The sequence below is a fragment of the Lichenostomus cassidix genome, chromosome 3 (assembly GCF_008360975.1).
Source record: "Lichenostomus cassidix isolate B80296 chromosome 3, HeHo_3.0, whole genome shotgun sequence".
NCBI lineage: Eukaryota > Metazoa > Chordata > Aves > Passeriformes > Meliphagidae > Lichenostomus > Lichenostomus cassidix.
This window is the reverse complement of record NC_139483.1, coordinates 87,326,630-87,352,247: the sequence shown is the minus strand read 5'-3', so window position 1 is coordinate 87,352,247 and position 25,618 is coordinate 87,326,630. Positions and strand designations below refer to the sequence as shown.

At 38.5% G+C, this 25,618-nt stretch overlaps 1 protein-coding gene across 9 annotated transcripts in view; it reads right to left on the bottom strand.

Moving 5' to 3' along the window:
• Nucleotides 1-6,746: 6,746 nt before the first annotated feature.
• Nucleotides 6,747-25,618, bottom strand: part of KHDRBS2 (KH RNA binding domain containing, signal transduction associated 2) — a 343,662-nt gene continuing 324,790 nt past the window's right edge. For 7 of the 9 annotated variants that reach the window (XM_085056591.1, XM_085056581.1, XM_085056578.1 and 4 more), the window contains 2 exons: nt 22,165-22,269; nt 6,747-7,005 (listed from right to left, as the gene is read on the bottom strand). Coding sequence is in view for 1 of the 9 variants with exons in the window: in XM_085056586.1 (XP_084912712.1) it covers nt 6,990-7,005 (16 nt within the window). In the remaining 8 variants the exon portion in view is untranslated. The remainder of the gene's footprint in view (nt 7,006-22,164; nt 22,270-25,618) is intronic. The other 2 variants (XM_085056583.1, XM_085056586.1) reach the window with 1 other exon arrangement.

Sequence of the window (25,618 nt, the reverse complement as noted above, 5' to 3'; positions counted from 1 at the left end):
TTACAACAAGAGACCCATGATGCAAGGTGTTCTCAGGAACTTTCTCAACTTCTTTTTAGGTATTGGCAGGAACTGCAATTGGCAAGACTAGCAGAGCATAGGAAGTCTGTACAAAATAATTTTCCTTAGCTAAAGCTCCTGGCACTTGAAATGCTAAAAGGGCAGCTATAGTTTAGCTCACAAAGCTGCTACATTTTAGTCAGAATGCAAGGAAACGTGGAGAGCTTTGAAACAAGTAACAGGAATTCAACATCTGGGGACTGGATTATACTAGGCCTATCAATCCTGCTTTTTTTTGCTCAGGCCAGTGTCTCTCAGTGACTCTGCATAAATAGGGATGCAAGGTAGTTTCTTCCGTCCACTGAATGGCTCAGGCCATTGTGCAGGTAATGAGAACAGTGTGGGAGACAATTCTGGAATTGCATCAGGGACTGGTGGTTGATGGGATTACAAGGAAACTCCCATCTTCCTAGTTACCTTTGGTCATGGGTCTCTTTAACCCATGAAAAACTTTGCATCTTCATGTAGTCATGCATGAATTTCATGTAGACCTGTGAAATTTCAGAGCCTGGGCGCAAAGAATATTCCACTGACTCTCACCCCTCACCTGCCTCCTCACGTGTTGCAGACACTGTGGAGCTGCTCATGGACAATGGGTCCCATGCAGTCAGTCAGCACCTTTTGGGGCCTACAGGCTGAATATATTTTTAAGTGGTCACAGCATGGCAGAAAGGTGCCATTAGCTGCATGTGGAGTCAACAGCAGATCTGTGGGCACAAAGAAATGTTTCTAGCAAGTCCATTTAAATCTCTGCTGCAGTTTAAAGCAGCAGGTATTCTATCATATGAGAATGTGTGTACAGTGTCACACTATTGAACTGGATGCAACACTCTTTTCTGTGTTTGGAAAGAAAACATTCCCCTTGGTGTTAGTGATACACATGCAAGCCTTCTCACCATGGTTTTAACTAAGAACCTCAGCTCTCTGCATAGCACCTGGATTCCAAAACTGCACACTCACCCTCAAAGACTTCTGAGTCATGAATTAAACCTATACCAGCCAGGCATGAGGTCCTGAGCTCTGGGGCAGTGGGTTGCAATTATCTGTCATGGGAAAATTTTGTTGTGGTACCTGGCAGAAGTCTGTGCCAGGTGAGCTACCACCTGGCAGTGCCAAGGCCCAGTCTATGGGACAGGATGAGTTTGGGACCTAGCATGTGCTCAGGGATGTAGACACCCTTTCTAGCAGGCCTGGTGTTTCTGACACAAAACATCGCGGGATCAATTCTGTTTGCTTTATAAAGAGTGAGTTGGCACTTGTCAGTGAGCTCAGCAGCCTCTAAACTGGACATGTCCTTCATACACAAGCAGCTCTCTCCCTCTAGAGCAGTCCTGCAAGGGGACTGTGGGTGGCCGAGGAGGCTTTCAGCATGCAGACAAATTTTTTTTCTTTCCTATTTGTATGGATAATTGGTCTTAAGACAGTAATGACAATAGTGTACTTGTTATCATAGTCTGTCCTTCCCATGCAAGCTATTTTTGGGAGGTAATGTGCAGCTTGGACTGATGCACCATGCTGCCACAGTCTGATTTCAGTTAAAGGATTTATCCTTTGTATTCCCACATCCTCTTGTCTTTTTCAGTTCTACCTAACGAGAATACTCTTGCAGCTAAAGGCAGGAAGAAATCTGTCACGTACACAGCTCTCCCTCCAGCATGCCTTCCCTCCCTCTTCGTCTTGCTCTCTCTCCTTTAATTGGGCTAGAGAGAAAACATTTAGCAATTTCTCTCCCTCTTTCCCCTCATTAGGCTAACGATGACATATTCTGTTTCCAGAGTGTCTGTAGGAGCACAGTATAGCAACCACTGCTCATTATTAACACTGGAGGAAGAAAAAGCTGGTGGCTTGATCCAGAATTTATGTAGATGCATGTAAATGAGAAGATATTTCCTTGGAATCAGATGTAATACAGAAGGGAAAAATCAATGGGGAGAATTTCAGAATCTTGCTTGGCGGTGTTTTGAGCCTTGTATTATCTTATAACCTTGGTGTTTTGAGTGCTCATATTGTCATATAACATAATGAAGGTACATTCTTCCTCAGGTACAATGATACACACAGACAAACCTTCAGCTTTTTACATAATTTTTTCAATGCTTTAAGATTTATTTTGCCTGATTTCATATATCACTATTCCAGATTGTTTTTCTCACTTTTATCTATATACTAACAAAGCCATTGCAATAAATTCAACATTTTTTCCCTACACATGAAATTAGAACTGTTCTCTTTCTTTTTATCCAGCCTCCCTACTTTTTATTTACTTCCTTTGTTTATTGTCCTTCCTTCGCTCCTGCCTGCCTGCCTGTCTTCACTTTCCAAAAAAAACAGTAATGAGCTCTAATAACATTTCTATACTTCAGTTACTGCTGCTAATTGAAATCAAACTTACCACCTTTTTACTTCTTTTTATTACCATTAAAACGCTCTCAAATCCTAGTCACATTAGTGACCTATTTGTCTATAGAGCTAAAAAAAAACCAACCTGATACTTAACCTACAAAAAGTACAGGTTTCTGTACACCAAAGGAAAATTAGTTTTAATTGCAGATTTGGACAACATAGCTGAGGTGGCAGAAGAAAATGTATTTAATATTCAACAGAGTGAATGATGTATAAATGCAAAAAAGACATATTCAATAGTCACTGCCTGCAACTCATTTAACAGGATTATTAAGAAACAAAAGTGCCTATAAATTTGAATCCTGAATCTTAATGTGTCTATTGACTTCCATCAGAGGTGTTTAAGTACTTTAAGGCACTGATCAGTTAGCAAAGCCTTATCTTATGTATGAGAGTGAAAAAGATAATAAGACCTTCATACAAAAGAATAAACTGAGGCACAGAGTGAAAGTGGAGACTAGGACTCTACAGAATCACAGTTGTATCCAAAATAAACTAAAATGGAGAAAATCTTGGGTGAAACTGCAGCTCCATGTGGGTCATGTGTACCTTCTTCTTTGAACAGCACTCAGTTTGATCCCCTTTTGTCTTCTTGAACCCCAAGCAAAAGATCACAGGCTCTTCTGCTGGCCAGCATCAGTGGGCAGGCTTTGGTGTCCTTGAGATGTGTCTAACCCTCTGTCCAGAGGTATCACTTCCAGAGAGATGCCACAGTAATGCGCATGCTCACAGAAATTTCAGGCAAATAGAGTGTCAGGACCTGACTGTGTTCCTGTGAAATATGTGCAAAACTAAGGATGGTTGCAGAGAAGGATGAGCTGATCCCAGCGTCGCAAGCCAGCAGAGCTTGCAAGGAAGTCTCCAAGCAGATTCAATCACTGGCCTCTCTGCCAAGACTGTCAACAAAGGTGCCAATTAGTGCCAGTTGTGATGATGATTTTTGTGATGCCAGCACCTGTCCACTATGAACTGGACTGTGACCACTCTCACATTTCCCATTAGATGCTGAGCAGCTGTCAGGTGGTAGCAGAGCTGAATGATGTATTAGCTTCTGTGCACATCAGTAAATCAGACAGGCTGTTTTGTCTCTAAAATGCCTTTCATGTCAAATTATTTTAATCTCTCTTTAATAATGCAACTGACTTTGTTCCTTTGATTTTAGTCTGTTTTCCAGCTCATGGATTATTTATTCATATAATACCAAGTAACATTGTGTGACAAAACAAAACAAATTCAAATGCAAGTATAACAAGAATTTGAGCTGCAGGCACAAAAAATCACACTTGCAAAAATGTACTTACACAGCCTTTTAGAGGCATTTGGAGGTATAAATTCAGTAATTATAAACCCTTCTGACTTCCTGCACAATGCCAGCTTGATGAACAGAGACCTGTACAGAGGTGTGTTTGCAGGGAACATGTACAGTTTTTAATGTGTACAGATTTGAATACTGTCCATCAGTTCAGTTTGGAAAACAAAACCAGCATTTTATAAGCAGATGCAAACCAGGAATGTGTGCTGAGATGTGCTGAAATCCTGACCAGCAGACCATTGCACGCAGGTGAGTTACAGTCCCACACAGCCGTTGTCCCACACAGGCACAGGCCTGCACTGTGCTGTACACACAAAATCTGCTGTGCTCTGCACATCCTCTGCCTCAGGAAAAGCTTGGTTGGCTGAGTGTAATGAAGTAGCCTGTGGGCAGCTGCCACTGGGTAACACCAACTGTACCTCCTTGCCTTTATCTAAAACAGCAGCAACTGATTCCCATGTGCGTATCTTTTTAAATTTTTTTTTTTTTTGACAGTGAAAAATGATTAATGGAGTTATTTTGTTTTAGGAAAACCTTACAGGAACTCAAAAGACTGAAATATTGGGTAACCTTTACATTGACAAGGTCTGCACAGGATACTGAGCCTGCATGGAGGCACATTCAGTGGTGCATAACTTGGGCTTCTTGGCATCTGAAGGGACATAAGATCATCTGTGCTAACCTTTTTTTCTTTAAAGTGTTAGCTGCAATAAATGGTATTTTAAACCATATTTCACAGAGCCCAAGTGTCCTTCTTACTGGGATTAAAATGAACCAGCAACTTCTGGCACCAAATCCTGTTTGTGGGAATGCGTGTGCTACACATGGTCTGTTGTGCTTTGATGTGTCTCTTCTGTGATCTTGCTTCAATGCCACCTTTCCATCAGCTTCATTTTTTTTGATTTTGTCTGCTGTTAATTTATTGAGCATACCTCACAGTAGGTTATGCGATCCTTTACTCTGAGATGTTCTCATGGGTTCACAGGTACAACATTTCATGCACAACTGCTATTCTTTACCTTCCTCATTGAAGAAAGACTTCATGAAAATGCCCAACAACCACATCATTTATTGAAGATAACTGATGAAAGGAGGTGTCTCGTAAAGTTCAACTTCAAGCTTTTGTATTGGTTCATAATAGGCACTTGATTATTTTGGTACTTTTTCAAAAAAGAATGACCATGATCATGTAGTGAAAAAAATCAGCTCCTTAGAATAACTAAATAAGGCTGCACAATGTGTTCAAGGTGTTCCCCATGTTAAATACTGTGTGACACAGTAACAATATTTTACATAATCATCAGAACTGTAAACTGTAACAAACGCCACTGCCTTCATCTGATATATTGAACTTGCTCTCTGAGAAATCCTGGAGTTGTTGTGACTGCACATTGAGTGTCCCCCCAACACCCTGGATTCTCTATTCAGTCATGCCTTAAACATGATCTTTTAAAAAATGGATACACCAGCATATATTTTAATTTTTTAACAGCAGAAGTATATATAATCAGAACTCTTAGTAATTCAAAATACAAAAATTCACAGATTTATATAGTGAATAATAATTTGGAAATGAAAAAAATAGTTTTATTTTTTATTTTCTGTATTCTGCCTATTGGATAGCTGATGTATTTGGTTAGGAACCAGAAAAGAGCTATTTGTAGTTCCAAGGACTATTAGCTAAATAACAAGGAACTTGACAGAAACTTGTATCAAGTGATTTTTTTTCTAGACACACAGGAAACATTAATTTCCGTAGGCACTTATGAAATGAACACCCATTAGGGATTTTTCTCTGCAGTTTTGCAAATCCTTTGAAGTTTCAAAATAGGTTGCACATTGCCAATGCATTGAAAAGCTATTCTACATTATAGTAGCAAAACAAAGGATGAAAAATACATTTACAATCTCCAGTGGAAAATAAAATCACCTAACAAAAGAAAAAAAGAAAAAAACCCCACAAGTATATATATACACATGCTTAAACATTCACTCGAGGTACTGAAAACATATTATGGATATGGTCATTTTGTCTCTCTCGACCAAAGCAGAATGGCTTTTCTCAGCAAGATGCTGCATGTAATGTACCACGGAGAAGTTTTTTTTCAAATGTATTCTCCAGATGGTGCAGGAAAAAGAGATTCTACACGATTTTTAATTGTAAGCTTGTGCAAGTCCACGTAGGTCTATTTCAGCCAGCAATACTTCAAACCTTTTTTATTTGTTGTAAAAAATATGTATTTATACATATATAAAATGTTTTCTTTAATAATTATTAATATCTTTAAAATTGAACTTGTTACATTCTTAGGTAAGAGCAGATTTATCATATCCCATGTGGATTGCATATAATTAGCTAGTACAGGTGCATGCCATATACTTAATTTTTTCATTTTTAAGCACAGCATTTGTTCAGTGGCCATCATAACATTTAATATGAGGACCTGCGATATTTTAGTGTTAAAATACAACATTCAGTTCCAGAAGATTTTTTCCTCCCCTTAGACCTATAAAGCAAAAGGAAGAGTCTTCATGCAGATTATGATTTAAGGTAGGAAATTCTGACATCTTATGTTAAAACAATCTATTGGATATATTGCAAATTCCTTTGCCTTCAAAGAGTTCCATACCTTCAGGGACGCTTCAAAGCAGGACACATACAATGTGTTTTGTGTTGGAATACATTATCTCTGTTCTTAGAGAAGAGAAGCTGGAAAATCTGTATTTTCAGCAGTGCTGATGCAGTGCACTATTTGTTGCAGTTCAAGACAGTGAGTATGTGACAAAACTCAGTGTACTATGCACTTTCTGTTAACATATCTTCCCATGTTTAAGACTAGAAAATATTAATGGAAAATGGGTCATATAAGTAGGAAAGTGTATTGTAAAGGAATTGAAACAAATAGCATGTGCGCTGGCTCTGTGGTTGGCTTAGGTTTTTGAAATCTATACAGAATCCACAGCCAGACCATTAAAGCAGAAAGAGATTTATTCTGTGTAGTTTCATCATCTTGTTACAATCTTTGTCATAGAAAAGGAACAGAGAATCTTGTGCCATTTTCAGTTCTTGTTTAATATCTTCTTCACAGGAAAATGCTGCCAGGATGGATATTAAACTCATCTGTTCTTTTGGATAATAAGGATGTAATGTACCATTCTGACCTTTCCAAATGCTGTGTTTCAAATTACTGTTCATTAGATTTTTTTTTCTTGATTAAAGTCTCACTAACCTGTAGAAACAGAATGAAATAAGATCTAGTCAGGACATAGCATATCAAGCATGATCAAAACAAAACCACATATTTCTATAGCTCAATGGCTATAACAGATATTAACAATTAGTGCGCTATATGATTGCTGTTTTCATTCATAACAAAGAAGCTAAAATGATGCTTGTTTAAATTTTTCACATGCTAATTTAGAGTTGCAAGCTGAAGAACTTTTATTTGGTTCAAAGTTTAATTATGAGAATAAGAAAGACTATTTCTGGGATCCTGCAGGAAAGTTTCAGAGAGAGTCATAAGAGAACTGAATTATAATCCTCAAATGGAAATGTAATTAAATGATAAAATATACATGACTGAGGGCCATATTCTGTTAACCTTATTAATTTTTATTTAGATTCAGAAATAGATATTAAGGGCAGAAGAAATTATGCATTATTGTCTAGTTTAACCTCCTGAAAGGTTATACTGCATGGTCCTAAAAGGTTATCTATCAGCATCTGTAGCTTCTGAATGAGATGCAGCATGTCTTTCTGAGAGACACAGATGGCTCCAATGGTTGAAAGCTCTCATTGTTAATTTGGTGACGGGGGAACAGACTGGAGTTCTTGGCTCCAGCTAATTACACATTCCTTCCTCCTAAATTAGAGGGCTCTTAACTGTCAGGAATACTTTTTGCCTGTAGGTACCTGTAGGCTGCAGTCAAGTTACTTCTCAGTCTTTTCTTGACTGAATTGATAGCTAAGAATTTATTCAGTATTTCACCATTGGTACATTTTCCTATTTTTAAAATTTATTTTCAGAATTCATTTCAGTACATCTTTTTTATTTTCCGTATCTTTTTCAACAAACTATAAAGGCACATGGCTTTCCAGAAAATTTGACAAATGTGGTGAAAAAATTGCCAGTTTCTGAATACTGTTTACCTATTTACTCTTACAAAGATTACACTTGTCTTCAAATAGCATCCCATTCATGGTTCATATCCACCTTACATCTATAGTGACACTGTGTCCTTCTCAAAACCATTATTTTTCTGAGTAACTCAGGATTAAAACATACTTAAACCAAAATAAACTATTGATCGAAACAAAAAATTAGACACAAGCTGTGCCTTTGTATACAACTAAAAATAAGTCAATACACTACTCCCTTGTGTTCACAGTTTAACTCTTTTATCTCTAAGTCCATATTAAAGGGACTTTAAACTGGAAGTTTAACACATCAGGCTGGCTTCTACTTTCTTCTTAACAGTGAACTGGTTTTGCCTACCGTTTAACCTCTGATGAGGAGAATTGGCCAGCCTTGGGATTGATGTTACAGAATTACGTACACACTTGGTGGTGATGAAGTGACTGCTGATGGTGCTCCTGAGAGAGAATAACTCAGCATTGGTGTGGATGTTATGAATGCCTCTTGAGGGACTGCACTATCTATCAGAGCAATTGCTTAGCTGTTGTTTACTTTTTCTGTCTGTGTGGATCAGCAAGCATTTTAAAAGCACTGGGTAAGAATCTCTCTATTAGCACATACAAAACCAAAAGACACAACAGGAAAAAAAGATATTTTTGCAACAAGGAAACCACCCAGTCTGGGCAGCAAATTTCTTTTAAGTGATGTGTCCCACACGCACAAGTATTGCATGGGGATGCAATGACAGGTAACAATTCACATGATTCTCTGTAGGAAAAACAGATTAGTATCATCAAGAAGAGCAATAGCCTAAAGTTCTGTGTGTATCACACTTCCTTAGATACATTTTTTCCTGAGCCTGAACATTAGTATTAATGAAAAGCATATTTCACTAGAAAAGAAGCAGAACTCCAGGAAGTGGTTGTAGCTGCAGGTTATACCAATTGGTTTCTGCTACAATGCTGAGTCCCAGGAGACGGCAAGCCATCAGTCAGGAGGGGTTTACAATGAATCCAGATACTGTATTAACTATTTTCTCATTTTCAATTCACATAGACAGCTCAATATCAAAAGGAACTAGCAAAGTCAAAGCAAGTAATTTAAGATCCTTTCAGAGCGCTAGTATCCCTATGGATACACATGTGGTTATCCAGGCAATGCACACACACACTCAGTGACCGAAATGTGAACTTACAACTTTTTCTAGTGTCTACATATTTGAACTAACAGTGTGGCACATCAGCATCAACTGTCCTGTTCTGCCTCTCGTTGCCTTCAAGAGCATTCTTATTGGAGCCACTAATGATTACATGGTTGAACTAATTACTGTAGTCTGACCTCCAGTGACCACAGAAACTATGAGAACCTCCTGATGAATCTAGAGATTCCTTGGAAGAAGCATTTCTCCTTTCTTGATAAACTGCAATCCTTGGCATGGTTTCCTAGCAGGTCAGTACATGGAAAAAAGACTGGACCTCCACAGCACTGCACATAGCTACTTTGCCCATCTTCATGTGGTAATCTTGAATCTGTTTAAGGATCATGAGTATTTTGTTTTGGGCCATTGTAGAACCAGCCACCCTTACAGTGGAGCCATAAGACTCTTCCTCTTCTCAGATGGAGATTGCTTTCACTCACCCAATTGAAAGTGCTACATGGAGAGATAGACAAATGCATTTTATTGACAGCAGGACCAGGCACCTTCATTAGTCATCCCAACATTAAGCCTACATAAACTTCAGCATCATTGATTTTATGTTTTGTGTCCATGGGACTGAAAATAGGGCCCAAATGAACAAACATCGTTTAAAATGAGGAAGAAAGACTAAAGTCTAATTAAAGAAGCATGTAAAATTGACACATTATTTTGACAGCATTAACTAGTGACAGCTTGATTTTCAGGACAATCTGTCTTTTAAAAATAAAATTTTATCAGTAAGCCAAACCCATGACAATTAATTTAATTTCATTGATTTTATCAATTGATTGTAACATCAAGGTTTTTCTTACTTTTCCCTTTTTTTTTTTAATCCTGGTTTCTTTTCTGCTTTTTAAATTGTTGGTTTTTTTGAAAAGCCATACAATTTTCTCGAAGATTATCAGCCTCTTCTCTTAAGACCTAAACTATATATGTATCCTATAGGAATCAGCTTTCCAGATAGCTAGATAGATTTCCTAGTAGTAGGAAGACATTTACGTATTCAATTTTTGTTTGAAGTTATATGACAAGCAAGTTTCTTAAGACTCAATTCTCCAAATCCCATTTTATGCTTGCTTGGATCCCTGTATTTGCTTTTATTTAATGATAATTTCCTTTAGTTTTTGTAAGCATTGAAGCAGTCCTTAATTAGAGACCCTTTTTGATAAAAGGAAAGCCTTTGAATTCCTGCAGGGTATTTGCTGACCTTGCAGTGCTCAGCAAGTGGCTTGCAGGTATACCTTATAAATACAGGTAGTCAAACTGCACAACAGTGATGAAGTAAACCTGGCTACTTAAAATGCAAATGATTAAAATTTACAAGGTACATTTGTAATTCTACAAATATTATTCACAAACTTTTTAAAAAATAAATCTGGCTTTAATATTCCCAAATAAAAATACAAACAGCAACAATGACAAAAGGTAAGAAACCTGAACAGATCCTGCTAATGGGGGCTGTGATTGACCATATTTTGCACATTGTGAAATTAGGAAGAGTTCTTTCTTCTGTGCAAGCACAAATAACATTCTGCAACAGAGACTAACCCAAGGTTTGAGATTCTTTATGCCAGTATTGTGGCTGTCACAGACAACCTCTCAGATCAGAAATCAAAGGGGTTTTGTTCACCCATGTTTGCGTCCTGCTTGCCTGTCACAGTCCAGGATGGCATATAGATATGTGCAGACACAGACACCCACAGCCAGAGCAGCATTCTCAACTCTTACATTCATTTCATGGCTATTTATGAACACACACGTGTGTGCATGTACCTTTTCCAGGTTAAGTGAGGGTGGCCCGTCCACCGTGGCCATAATCAATTGATTTCAACCAAAAGTCTTAGATGGTAAATGGATGACATCATGACTCCCACACCGGGTGGTGTGGGGATGAAACAAAGATTCTCACCATAAAGTGGAGTCTCAATCCGGTAAAGGACTGGGCAATGCCATGCACTGCCAGTGATGTGGCCCCGTAATGGCATGAATGGCCATTCCCTTTCCAGTGGTCTTTGGCGCTGCTGTGATAATAGCTGCAAGTTCCCCACACCCCTTTCTTAATGACTGTACTTGTCACCTATTGTCCTGCCTTCCCCACCCCACGTGGCCCTGGCCACTCCCTCGGGTTTCCCCTATTGGTTCCTCTACCCGAACTCCGCCCCTGTACCTCCCCTGTGCCCAGAGGTCACTGGGCCTGTGTGCTGTCCCTGTCCCTCTGTTTCACTATAAAACCCCTTACCCTCTGCCATCTTGCTGTCTATGCTCCACGTGTGTCTATGCTCCACATGTGGCTGTGCATGTGAGGCCTTCGCCCTCGAGGCATCTCTGCCTCGGGGAGTTCGTTGGCCTCTGCTGCACCATGCGAATAAACATCTTCCATGGACACAACGCATAGACCCTCCTCGCCTCCTTTATCACCGCCGGTTGTGGAAGCAGATGAACCAGAGCTAGCCTTATGGCTCCCTGGCCAGTGAGAGCACGGTGTCCAGCCCTGGGACAGAGGGTTTGGAGCTCTGAGGCGCTGAACCGGGCTGGGTAGAGACGCTCTAGGGTAAGGTCTGCTTTAACATCCCCTAAACCACAACACACGAGTGGGGTCTGAAGCAAAGCCGCGACTCTGCTGCTCGACGCCACTGGGTTGCGACCAGCGCAGAGCTTTCGGCGTGGCAGTTTGTGATGGTAGGCTCAGGCACACCCACATAGCTGGAACAATCAAAGGCACCCAGAGTCCGCTGGATTAGTCACGGGCCCTGCCATACAGTTGCTTGGATGACATACTCCTCCCTCAAGATGCAGAAGTCAACCAAGCTGGCCCTGGCCTGGCAATGGCATGTCCCGCTCCATGGGGAGTCCTGGAAGTCATGGCAGTGCTACTCCCCAAAGCACTGCCGACTTTACCCAACTACACCACTCCATGGGTCAGGAGCTCAGTGGCACATTGCTCATGACTGGCAAATCATGAGTCACACGAGTTTGTTTCACCAGATGGACATGGCCATACAATACTACCATGTGGGTGTTGAAGACACACGATAGGGGTGGGATAAGCACATGATTAGAGATTCAGGCCTTGTTCTTCTGGCCTTGCTCAGGTGAATAAGTAACTCAGGGTGACAAAATCTGGACAGATACTAATTACATGATAGTAGAATAATAAAAGTAAGGATGATACAAACAATAAATACAAATGCACTGTACTATGTCAATTCTAGTGTCAAGGTGATGACCATAATATAATATGACTTTATACTGTTTTACAAGGTCTTTTTGGCAAGAGTAAGGGTGTAGAAAAAACAGATTTTCCCTGAATTATATCAGTATATTGGTTATTTCAAGTATTAACATTAAGAACCATAACCACTGAAAATAGCTTTTACTCCTGTTGGAGGCACAGAATAGATCCCCAACAGCTGAGATTTACACAGTTCTTTATTTACCATGGCAAGAGCTACTCTCCTTTACCCCAGGGTTAAAGGGATGTCTGGTAAAATGACATTCCCTTATGAAAAGGGAAATAGGTGAATATTGACAATAGGATTCAGGGCACATTTTTTATGCTGCCAAGAATTTTGGATTTGTTATGACAGAGTTGGAATGAAAGCAAACCCTTCATGTTTGCATAGACAAGAAGTAATTATTTTGATAATTTTGAAGTCATATGAAAATTCTAATGTACAGACCTAAAATGTAATATGCAATCTGAGACTTCCCTTCTTCTTACAGAGTATAATGAAGTCTACTGTTTCCAGAAATTCATAATCTTAAAATACAACACAGAAGAACTTATTAAAACAATTACAATTACACTTAGAGGAATTTTAGTGATTTTATTTTTTATTGTTTTGTAGCAGTTTCAAGGCATGAAACTTTTTTATGTGGACGATTCCAGTCTTACCTGAAACTTGCTTAGAATTTACTGCCCAGCCAAATATACTTGTAAAATCCAAAAAGAAAAAAATGAGTGTACACTGAGTACCTGTCCACAAATGTTTGTAAACCTAGGCAGAATTCAGAGGAAATGCGACTGTTTCCCTGTCATCTTGTCAAAAGCAACAGCTGGTGAGCACCTCAGGCTCTGAAGAAGTGCTGGATCAGAGATGTCACAGCCAGCTCCAATGTGCAGTTACAAATCCTCTACCCTTAGGAGCAGAGGCTGCAGGAAACCCCCTCACCAAGTGGGTTAACCTGAAGCATTTGGTTCCTTCATCGCCTGCTATGGACCTGGAGAAGCTCCAACAACTACTGGAGATCCTGGCAGGAGGCTGGAAGCAGTGGCTGGAGTGTGGCTTAGGAAGAGTAAGATTGAAATCCGTGAAACCCCAGCTTGATCATGGCTTGTCCTACTGGGATCCATAAAGCCTAAAACCACAGCACAAACCACAATAGGCAGAACTTCCATGATCAGTGCTTGTGCCCCAGTTCTCAGCACCAACACCTTCAACTTCATTCTCATTCTCCAGCTTCTCAGCTCTCCAATAGCTCTGTATTTAACTGCTTCAAGTAAAAAACACTATCCAAAAATAAACTGCTTTGGAAAAGATTTTCAAATTTAATTCCCTCAGCATTACAATTAAAGCAGTTTGCTCATTCTTATAGCTTTAGTTTCTACAATGGAATATTCTGTATACGTTCATTCTATATTACAAATATATGCACTGTAAATAAGACAGACAGTATTTCTGGGTCTGTGCTAAAACCCTTAACAGTTATTGAACACAGTCCATGGGGCAGTGGGATGCTAAAACTCTCTGTATATAAAACCAAATAGATTTCAGTGATGGTACTCGTAAACTTATGTTTGATATTTCCTAAGCTTCTTCCTGTATCAGATCAATATACTCTTTCAAAGGGGTAAAATAAATATAATTTTATTTCTCTGATTCTTAAAAAGTATCAAATCTCAATGGCTTCATACTGCACCACATGTGTAGCATTGGACTGAAAGCTTGATTTCAAATCTTCTGAAGTCAGTGAGCATCAGTGAGGATTTGTGCTGACTTGAATTTAATCACTGCTGTCCTTTGTGGTCACTATGCCAAAAAGCCACTGCATTTCCAGTCCTGGATTAAGAATGCTAGTCATGCACACAACAAAGTGAAAGAATATGCACCAGGAGGTGAACAACAAAGAATGAGGCTTTCAATTTTTTGCTAATCCAAACATTTGTGTTTCTGATTTAGGGATTATGGTTCAGCAGATGCCAACTATTTACATTTCAGGAAAGGTCCCTCTGGTATGTATGAAGGGCTTGTCCTGAAGTGAGTCTGCTTGATCTCTATAAATATTTGGAGGTAGTGCGCTACTTTAACAGAATTAATAAAAATCATGGAGATTTTTATTGATACACAGACTATACTTCACAGAAAACCAATGAACTGACTTGATGTAGCCCAATTATTAAAGTGTCTGCTGTACTCTCCTATTTAGCACAGCATAATTTTAGAGACAGATCTTACCACCTCTAAACCTATGATGAGACTCACTGAGGTGAATAGGATTGCTTACTGTAGTAAGATTTGACTTTATATTTTACTTTCTTTGTCTGGGTGACATTGGAACTTCCTTACAGGTATCAATTCCTGGAGTTGTACACAATTAATCAGAATACTAGGAGAGAAATGAGTATCTCAGAAACCACAATAGACAATTCTTAAAGGCTGATGATTTAATGACATCTTTTATAGCTTATGGTAAGTCAATCTTTTGTGGTTTTAGTAAAAAGCTTAAATAAGTTCTCATTTTTATTTTTCATATTTATTACATTTATCACTCTTAACTGTCCTTTGCTTGGATCAGAATCATTCAAATCTTTTAAGTACATGCCTAAATATATTATTGTTTTCTCTTGTGTTGCCCTTCACTCTCCTTTTGTCCTTGACAAAATCAGTTTTGTTGTCCCTTTTTCAATTCTCACAGAGGACTAGTTGTGCCAACCAATTTCCATGTGATGGAAATACCTGCCCTTTTGTTGACAGGACAGATATATGCAGGATTCTACTGAGGTATCTGTACCTCTGAAGCATATACATTGTATTCTTTACATGAATTATTTGCCACGGTAATGTTACGCTTACCTCATTCTGCCATCTGGATCCACAGATACTGAGATGAACTGAATGATTTTCTATAGTTCACAAATATTTACAAAATGAGTGGTTTTTTACTCAAAAGTATATTTATGATAATGCTAAACATATTACAGTATTACAGAAAATATTTCTGGGGCACAGGGCAAGTAGAAATTCTAAGAAAGACATCCAGAGCACAAGAACAGCAGATATGTAAAGAACAGAGAGAACATAGCTAACATTTCTGTATTTTATTCAGGATAATTTCTTCAGTGTTGTCATTATCTGATGCATTAGAAGAGCCTGCAAAAGTCTCACAGTACTTGCACCCTCTTCTGTGGTTCTCTGCAGAGATAATTCTTTCTGATTTCCTAGACAAACTCAGAGTACCTAAATATTCAGAATATTTTCCATTCAACTACCAGTTAAAATCCCAGTCATTACAAAAAATCTTGCTGTCTGTGCTATGTCAGTATTGTCATATCTTAAATATCTCTCAGGACTAAGGTTGACTGGGAGAAGTTAAAAAGCTGGATTAGATTCTGATAAAAAGCAACAGGAATAATTGGAAAGCCATAATAAAAGGCTAATATTGCACCACTTGGTGCAATCATATAAAAACTGATGCTGAATATACTTTAATTAGAATATATGAATATGACTAGGAGATGTCAAAATAGGAAGTGCATAGAAATATAAGATAGACCTTAAAAGACAATTAAGACATCTCAGAGATTATGTTAAAATGGGCAACTGAGAAATACCAATATGCAACGTGCATTTTGACAAAATACGGAAAGAGGTTCTTCAGAAATCTGGATACTAATTTATATTCCTTGATTTTGTATTCACTGGATTCATAAAAAATATCTAGGAGTCATTGGGTCCATCCTAATAGAAACATCTGCTTGATGCATAACTGATGTCCAAGAAACAGTAAACAGCTGAATGGGAAGTGCAATTACAATATTAAGTTGATTTATAGCCCAACAGTCTGGTTTAATCTGCACCTAAACTACTCAAAAAATTCTAGTAGCTAAACTGTCAGTGCCCTCTGTAGATGAAAATTTTAATATTAATTTAATTTAGAAACAAGGAAAAGCAGAAGATCTCAGAGAAAACCACTATTTTAAAAAATGTCAAATGAGCTTGAACAAGTGACTATGCCTAATTCCTAGTAAGCACTGAACTGAAATGCTTCTAATACATATCATAAATATGTGTTTATATGCAATGGGAACAACCATAAATTGAGTGAAAACATGACTCCCTAGTCCCCTAATAAAAATGAAAATGGCAAACCCCACTTTAATCTTCTAGAGGAACCCTGGTGTTGAATTCTACTTCTGAAAATTCAACATGGAGAAAAATTCTAGAGCAATGTGACATCTTATTTCAAAAACAAACAAACAGACAAACAAGTGGAAGCTTTGAGACAAAAATGAGACAGCAGATTCTTGAGACTGGGGATGAACTTTCCCTGTTGGCAGTTGTTCCTCCAGGGGAACCTATCCTTACATCTATAACCCACTACTACTCCCAAGTTTTCACCTTAGCTTAGGTTTGGCACTGGATATCCAACAGGCCACCTCCTCCTGGGTCCATACTGCAATCTGAATGAGGTTCTCTGTCTATCAGTGTCTATCATTTCACCAAACGCCCCACGCTAAAGTGAAAGGTGATTATACAGCACAGTGCCAATGCCTTCATCCTATGCTCCATTTACTGAGGGTGGTTCATTCTAATCATTTTCGTTTTTAACCCTTATAAGACTATGATTCCAATCTGTGTTATTTCTTAATTATATAAACACTAATAATTTGTTTCCTGTTTTAATACTATAGAAAATGATGCATGCATTGCCAGCCTATTCTTGTCAATTGCTTAAAAAGAAACAAATAAGCCAAAAGCTGGGTTCACTTTGAAGGCTTTAACTTCATGTAGGTTTGACGTTAAAGCTATGGAGAGTGCAAAATCTGTTGCCTTGGCAAGGAAACCTTCTGTGCTAATATCCAGCTTTCTGCTCATGTCTGGGCACAGGAGTTTTCAGGAGCTGCTCCAAGTCATCCCTTTAAGTCTGTGTTGTCACCTGAATTTGAAGCACCTTGTACTTCTTGGGTCCTTATGGGTAATGTCTATGCAAGCACTGTTATACAAGCACAATATCCCTTGTTCTGTGCCTGAATTTCAGTTGTCCTGCTAGGCAGCATGCACGACACATGGCTTTTTATTTTTCAGAGAAAAAGAAGTATTCCATCTTGCTTTGTGTTTCCAACTGCCATCTTGAGATTCCTCTAACTTTCTTAGTGCATTTATCTGGTGACTAACTAAGAGGCTTCAGTTGCTTGAACTCAGAATTGCTGTTGTAACTGAAGTCTTTGAACTTGCAATTATCTTTTGAAAGTCTTTACTGTACCATTATGTTCAAAAAGGTTTTATATCTTAAAATGACAAGTTTAGAAGTACATTAGGGGAGACATTCAGTGCATACAAATATAACTATGGAGATGAGTATTAAATATGACTTTACAAGAGGATGAAAGTGCATGGATTGAATTTCCATCTTGGATTAGGATTGTAATCACAATTTATTTATACTGTATGCCAGTTCTGTCTTCTTAATTTTCTTCACAGTCCAAGGAAGATTGGCATTTTTAAGCTGCAAAAGTCTATGCACAAATCTCTTATCCGCTCCACAGGAGCTATGATTAGCAAAGGTAGGTAACAGAAAGGACAGGAAACTGCAGCTGTGTGGGAGGTAGGCATTTCCAAAGAGTCTCTGAAAGACAAAACTGAGTTTACTGTTTCAGCAGTGGGAAATCTGCTCCTAAATGAGGTCTTGAAGAAGAAGTCCACGTCTTTAATGACTGCTCCATGGCACAATATGGAAGACTTTGGAACTGCATGTGTTAAGTTATTGCCCAATTTTAGACATTTTTGCACAGTGAAGTTTAAAGCAGAAATTTTTATTCTGAAGTCAGGAGATACCCTGTGTATTATCTTTGCATTATCAGAGAGACAGAAGAGAAGCAAGAAGGGTGACAACACTAATTGGATTAATAAATGTTAGGAAACTGAGGAACGCCATGATGAGAGAGGAAAGTCTCTTTCAGTAGATTAGAAAGGGAAAAGCTGGTAAAAACACCCAGCTTTGTCTGTGATATGAAAAGGCTGCACTTGTCATATGGGACATTCAAAAAATAGGTCCTACTTTCTCAAATAGCAGTAGTAGAACCATGGTATTACTTACTGGGATGAATGAAGTGATATAATTTTATCCAAAAGCTTGGATCATGCAGTGTAATTGGCATCCCATCCAATTTATTAAATTCAAAGAAGGTTTACTGAGAATAAACAGAAACACCTGATCTTTCTGTTCTCAGGGTGGGCTACAAAGAAAACAAATGTATTCTGTGGAGAATTCTGTGTTGAATTTTTGGCCCTGCCAACTCAGCACAGCTCTCACAGCTCTCAGAGAATGATTTGGAAATGCACAGTGACTTCAGCTCTGTGTATTTGTTTTGCTTGAATGCAGAAGACAAGGACTCTCTGTGGACACTGCCCATGCTTAATCTGTCATTTCAAGAGCTCCTGAGGAAAGAACTGATATTCTACAATAATTTGCTGCTGCAGCATCTTACTCTGCTTCAGTTGTGTGGGCCATTCCTACAGTGTGTGCTCTACAGAGTACTTTTGGAGGGTGCAGCATATACCAGTTTCTCCAAAACTGTGTTCAAGTTCAGAAAAATACGTAAAAAAAAGATTTTACTTCTGAATGGATTAGACTGATTGGAAATCACCAAAAGACAAAAATTTGGTACTCAAGATGACTTTTAAAATGAAATCAAATTTCAAGGGGAGCTTCGGTTTGAAATGCAACATTTATTTCTACCTTATAAGGCAGTGTTAGCAGAAGTTCCCTCCATATCTTTCTCAATAGCTTTTATATTAGCGAATGCTCACATACTCAAGTGCAAAATTATCATGATAGGAAAAGAGAAGTTCTTTTAATTTGCTGTTTTGAACATCTAGTGACCTGAAAAACTTGGATAAAAACCCATTGGTTTATTCACTCCTTGGAAGGCTTTAGTAATATCTCCTTGCTTTTACAGGAGTGGTAATTGCCAGAGTTGTGAAATTTGGTGATTACTTCAGATGTTAAGAATAAACATTGGTATCACTGACATGCCTTCTATATGCTAACAAGAGGTACTAGAGTTATTGAATTTCATAATATTCACTTCTAACCTGGAGCAGACTTTGGATCTTATTCTATGGAAATAACAGAATAAATGGAAATCAGTTAATAGGATTAAACCCACTGTAGAGAAATGTGAAGCATAAAGCCACAGTTAATGACTCGTGATCTCTCTCCCCCTATCCCCATCAATACAGTTTCTTTATTCCTCTTTGGTCTATGTATCTCATGTATATTCCCCTCATCTAGCAGTTCATGACCTTGTTCAAATACTTAGTCTTTTCCTTAAAAACTCAGATGAGGGTAAGATTAGTTTTTTTAAACAGCAATGAAATGAATTATAGATGTGTGAATCAAATGAAAAATATTAATTCTGAAATGGTACCTCCATTCACTAAAAATGTTTATGTAAATCCAATTTAATTTTCACATATTTGTTTCAAGCATTTCAAAAGAAGATGTGATGCTGAAACCAGGGTATTATTTTAGTATGCTTACTCCTTCACCTGATTGTCTCTGATTTCTAACGCCTGCATTGTGGTTCAGTATCACAAAGCAAAATATGTGTTGTTCTTTTCTCAGCTGAGCCCCTTGCAGGATGTTTCAGAGTATCTAGATTAAGACAATACTTCATTATACAAATACTAATCTCTGGGACTTAACTCTTATTTCAAGTGACAACAGAAACTGTTTAAATGTTTCTCATACGAAAAAGATCTCAAATACTGTATTTCCATTATGACTAGATTCATACCAAACTCTTACTCAATAAATAACATATGCACTGTTATAGAATAAAAGGAATTGAATATCTAAATAGAAGGAATTGAAGTATTGTTTTAAAGACAATTGAATCTTGAGTATTCCTTTGAAGACAGTACCACTTTACCAAATCATATTGTAGTGTATGCAAAACATTGCAATATATCTAAAATTTAAGATTAGAATTAGCTTTCCTTTAGTTGATGAAACTCCAGAAAATACACTGATAGATATTTTGAAGGTAAGTTTTTCTTCCAGATTCTGGAGGTTTATAAAATAACATGAAGGAAAGCAAAACACAGAAGTCAATTCAATCTGTGCTCAGAACCAGTGACTGAAGTCTGCATGGATAGTTAGGAGATCTCTGTGGAGTTACTCTAGGAACACTGTACTAAATCTTGGCATTTTTCTAACTAGAACAAATTTTCAGACTATTCAAACTACTATCACTCTCTTGGCACTAGTGCAATAAAATTCTGATTTTAAACCCATAAGAATTTGTTCCAACAGTATTGCTGTGGATGAAATATCACCCTGTTTTGTCAATGTCTTCCGAGCATAATATTGTTTGGTGTGAGGAGTGATTACAAAGTAACTATTAAGAATTGCATCACAGACTTGGCAGTATCTTTAAAAAGTGGAGTTATTTTTCTGGCAATCCTCTTGTTTTCTTTGTTATTGTCCAAAAGACACAAATGGAGCTGTCAGTATACCCCTGTGGCCCAGAAGGCCGATGGCATCCTGGGGTGCATCAGGAAGAGCACTGTCAGCAGGTCAAGGGAGGTGATCCTGCCCCTCTACTCAGCCCTGGTGAGGCACATCTGGTGTGCTGTGTCCAGTTCTGGGTTCCTCAGGATGAGAGAGACATGGAGCTCCTGGAGCAGGTCCAGTGGAGGGGAATAAAAATGATTTAGGCACTGGAGCACCTCTCTTAAAGGGAAGGCTGAGACAGCCGGGCCTGTTCAGCCTCAAGAAGGGACAACTGAGAGGGGAACTCATCAATGTCTACCAGTATCTGAAGGGAGGGTGTCAAGAGGATGTTTCCAGGTAGTGCTCAGTGCTGCCAAGCTATAGGACAAGAGGCAATGGGCAGAAACTGATGCACAGGAATTTCCACCTGAAGATGAAGAAGAACTTCTTTATGGTGCAGTGACCAAGCATGGGAACAGATCACCCAGAGAGGTTGTGGAGTCTCCTTCTTTGGAGATATTCAAGAATCATCTGGACACAATCCTGTACAATATACTCTTGGATGACCCTACTTGAGCAGGGAGATGGTATTGGGTGATTCACTCTGGTCTCTTCCAACCTTACCCATTGTGTGATTCTGTGAAATTCCTTCCCTCTCAAACGTGGGAATGTGGTTAAATCAAAGGACATCACTTTTGCTGAAAAGGAAGATGGCAATACAATATCCTAATCCTTCTGTGAGAGAAGCTGGGATTTGTACTTCAGGAAACTTTCAACCCTATAGCAAAGGAGGTCTATGACACGGGTCTGGCATAAGGTGAAAGTATTCAGTCACCCATATCCCACTCGTTGTCTGGAGATGATTCCTAAAGAAACTGTGTTCAGTTTGCCTTGAAGTTTAAGAACAGCCAGAGAGAAGGAGGGATGAGCAAGGCCACACTCTGCCCAGATTAATGGCTGTCAGTCTGCTTGTGGGCCTGTCAAACGTTACTATGCAAAGTCTTCTAAGAGCAGGAAGTGGATTTGATATCAAAGTCTACTTACAGGCAGCAGCTCTTAACTCAGGGCTTATGTAAGTGCACATATATAAGGACAGAAGCCTCTACTTAAACCAGCCAGTCAACAACTCTCTCTCTGAACTGTGGTGTGTCTCCAGAGATCCTTATTCAATTATTAATGCATCTGCTGCTAATTTCATCATGCATAGTGTGAATTTGTCTTTCCACGTCGAGCTCTAAGGGAAGTTTGCAAGAAATATAGAACTTGTCAGCACATAAGAGTCAACACATTACTGCTGTGCTGCAGCCATTTATAACAAAACTAAAATGAGCACTCACTTGTTTGGCATTAATTTAATGTCCCACTTAGCTCCTATCAGACGTAAATAGCTGCTTCATCCATTTAAGCATTTCTGTTCGTGCACATAATGAAGTACTCTGTACCTGTCAAGTAAGCAGAATTCATAACCGAAATAAGAAATGGATGAGAAATTCAATGTTCTTAATATTAAGCTGCTACAGGGGTAGCATCAGACTTTTTTTATGGCTTCTATGAGATTCCTCTTTTATTCCACTCTTCAGGGACCATATGAAGATACGACATACACACATGCCAGTATGCCTAAAATGTTTTTAAAAAGGATATCTGTTCAACTTATGGCACAATTAACAAAAGCTGTAGTTGTCGAACACATGTTATTACAAAATAAAATAGTTAGCCAACTTCTCTGTATTTAAATATTTTTTATGTTCTCTATTTTAGAAAAACCTAATTTAATTTTAAACAGCACTCCAGTTGTTATCATACTCTCTTGAGAAAATTTTTATGAGAATGAACGGAGGTAATGACTACTATTAGTCACTGTCATTAGCATAAAACATTAGAAATGACAGTATTTATAACAGGCTATGACATGACAATTAAAATATGACTTTTTATCATTTGTGTATGCTTTGGCTACAGCTGGTTGCTATTTTCTAAAGTTAAACTGATAGAAGTCTGGTAATGGTATATTTAATAGCATGTTCATCATCAGATCTAATTGTTTTCCACCACAGGGTATGAAGCTTTATGTCCTCTATCAACCCAAAACAAACAGCCCTACTGCTTAATGGCTCTTCAATTAATGTTTATGGTGCTACTTTTATAACCTAAGTTACAAGAAAAAAAAACCCAACAAAATCCCTCCAAGAAGCCATTTAAGAAGCTTAATGGGACTTCAACCAATACCAAAAATTACTAAAACATGTATGAGGTCCCAGAGTTGAGGATGTGAAATAGAAGACACCAGAACAACATTAGTAAGACATTACAGAAATAGAAGACATTGAAAAATTCTTCTAGCACAAAGTTATAACTGCCACTGGAGGGGAGAACAGACCTTCATGTAGGGGAAGATGGTTGAGGGACTTGGTTGGCTGCCTTGCAGTTGTTGTTCATGCTGGGTTAAAATAGAGAAGACCTGTTCATCCCAAGTCATGCAAAGGTCAGACTCTGTTGCTCAAATTGCAAAATTATTTCCCTGAGAGTGGTTTGCCCTCAGCAGCTTAGATGTTCACCACCTACTCATAATTCTTTTCCCTGTTTAGCACATCTCATGCTGATTAAAATGAAAGAACAGTTCAAAGACAGGTTTCTCTTTAACTGCCTTGGGGCATATTAATTTTTGTCTCTCCCTTTTGCACTAAGCCTCTAGAAAGCAATGTAAAACCACTATAAATATGTTTTCACTGGAGAGCTGCCATTGTTCTAAATTATGCAAGCAAATGATTTCTGACTTGGGCTGTTAATTGTATGTAGCAGTAATATATTAATTTTAAGCTTCTCATCATAATTCAGACGCCCTGATTTCTAGTTTTTAATGATGCATTATGAGCCTTTATTTCTCTGACACCCAGGCAATTAATCATTGACACTCTTCAGTCCCCCAAAGTAGCTGGACACCATTAGACAAGAAAGAATCAGACCTGAGGGGTGGTGAAAACTTCTTTTCAGGAAATACTTGTTTTTTCACACGATAAACTCTGCTTGACATTCACTGCAGCAAATATATTTTAATAGAACTGCTATTATTCTGCCTCTCCTCCCAGTCTCCCACGAGTTTTTGTAGATCAACATGACGTTCAGAAACAGGGAAAAAATTCTCTGCAAAGTTTAAAGGCTGTCAAGTGTTCTTGGCAAATTCCCTCCAAGAGCACAGCTGAGAAATGACAAACCTATCACCTGACTGGCTGGTGTTTAAAGCCGACTGCTTTTGATTAGGAAGCAATGAACCTTCCATTCTGGAGTTCATTCTGTGTTTCATAAGCACCTCTTCACTGGAAATTATGCAGTTGAACTGATTTGAATTTGATTAGTGTAACGCTCCAGTTTTATTATTTGTAGTAAATACAGGCATTTCTTATGGTTTTACTGCACATTTAGGAGAATGTCAGGATAGTTAAAGACTTACTTTTATTTCTCATGTATTATTGCTTGACATTTAAAACAAATCCAAGAATAATATATGCCTGTATTGCAGTTACTCACTTATTGTGCATTGCTCCATATATACTCACACTCTACTTCCTCTCTGCTCCAGTGGGAAGAACAGGATGAAGGCAATCCTGCCTACTCAAGGACAAAGTACTATGTCCCCAGCAGGTGCGATGAGCTAGAAGTTACTGTGAACTGCAGCAGCTAATGTCTTTAATGGAAAACTCCCGTATGAAACCCTGTGCTGCAGACTGTGTGATATTTCACCAGACAGCAATGAGGAGGAGCAGCACTGCTACCAGAGGAGCCTGCACTGAACACTGAATCACTCTTTCAATGTCAGCCAGCTTCAGGAGCAGCAATGAGAATGCTCTGGGAAGCTTGATACACTTTTATCTTCTGACAGCCTTTCAATTATATGTCCTTTCATATTATTACATAACTTTCAGTGATCTGCACTGTGGACCTCAGTAAAAAAAAAAAATCCGTTTCATGCCTGAAGAACACAACTTCTTTGGTCAGTCAGTTTAGACATAGATAGGGAGCAGTGCATTTGACCAGAAACAAATGCTGAGTGGAGTCAGCTGGTTGGGTCAATAAAAGCTGAAAATAATATTTGACTTTGGGAGAAAAGAGAGTTCAGGACACAGCCTAAGGGCTAGATTCAGCCCTAGCTAAACATTTATCTCTGTATCAGTGTTCTAAGGGGAGATTAGTCACCCAAACTCACATGCTGCAGAGGGCTTACACATATGCTCACAGAACTCACCAGTAATGTCTGGGAGTAACTGGGAGCTTATGTCCTTATTACTAGTATGGTCCGTAGTGACTCATGCCTATTAGCTTCAGGCTGAGTACTCTCCAACATTTAATTCTATCTATCTTGAGAACAATGCATATGCTTACATAATTTACCTCCTCACACACTTACCTGTTTTGTAGATCATCATTATAGTCCATGACTACAGCAATATATCCCAGTCATTAGGAGATGCTCTTAGAAAAGTAAAGGAGGCTCACTTTAGCTGCAATGCCAGCTAATAGTGAAACATTAGTGTGATACATGCATTTTCAGCTCTCCAGCTTTCATTAGTACTAGCTGGCTGTCTCAAAAATCTGTAACATAATAATTTCAACAGTATAATTGCAACATAAAGATGCAAGAAAATGAGTACAAAAAAGTTGCTTTGGGTCAGGCTATTTAGATCTTGTATGCCAGTGATGTTTCCTGGTTTTTGAGAATCTGAACTGAGACTAGTGAAAGCTGCAGGCTGTCAGTGCTTTCTGAACATGAAGGTATGCCTTCAGTACTCAAAT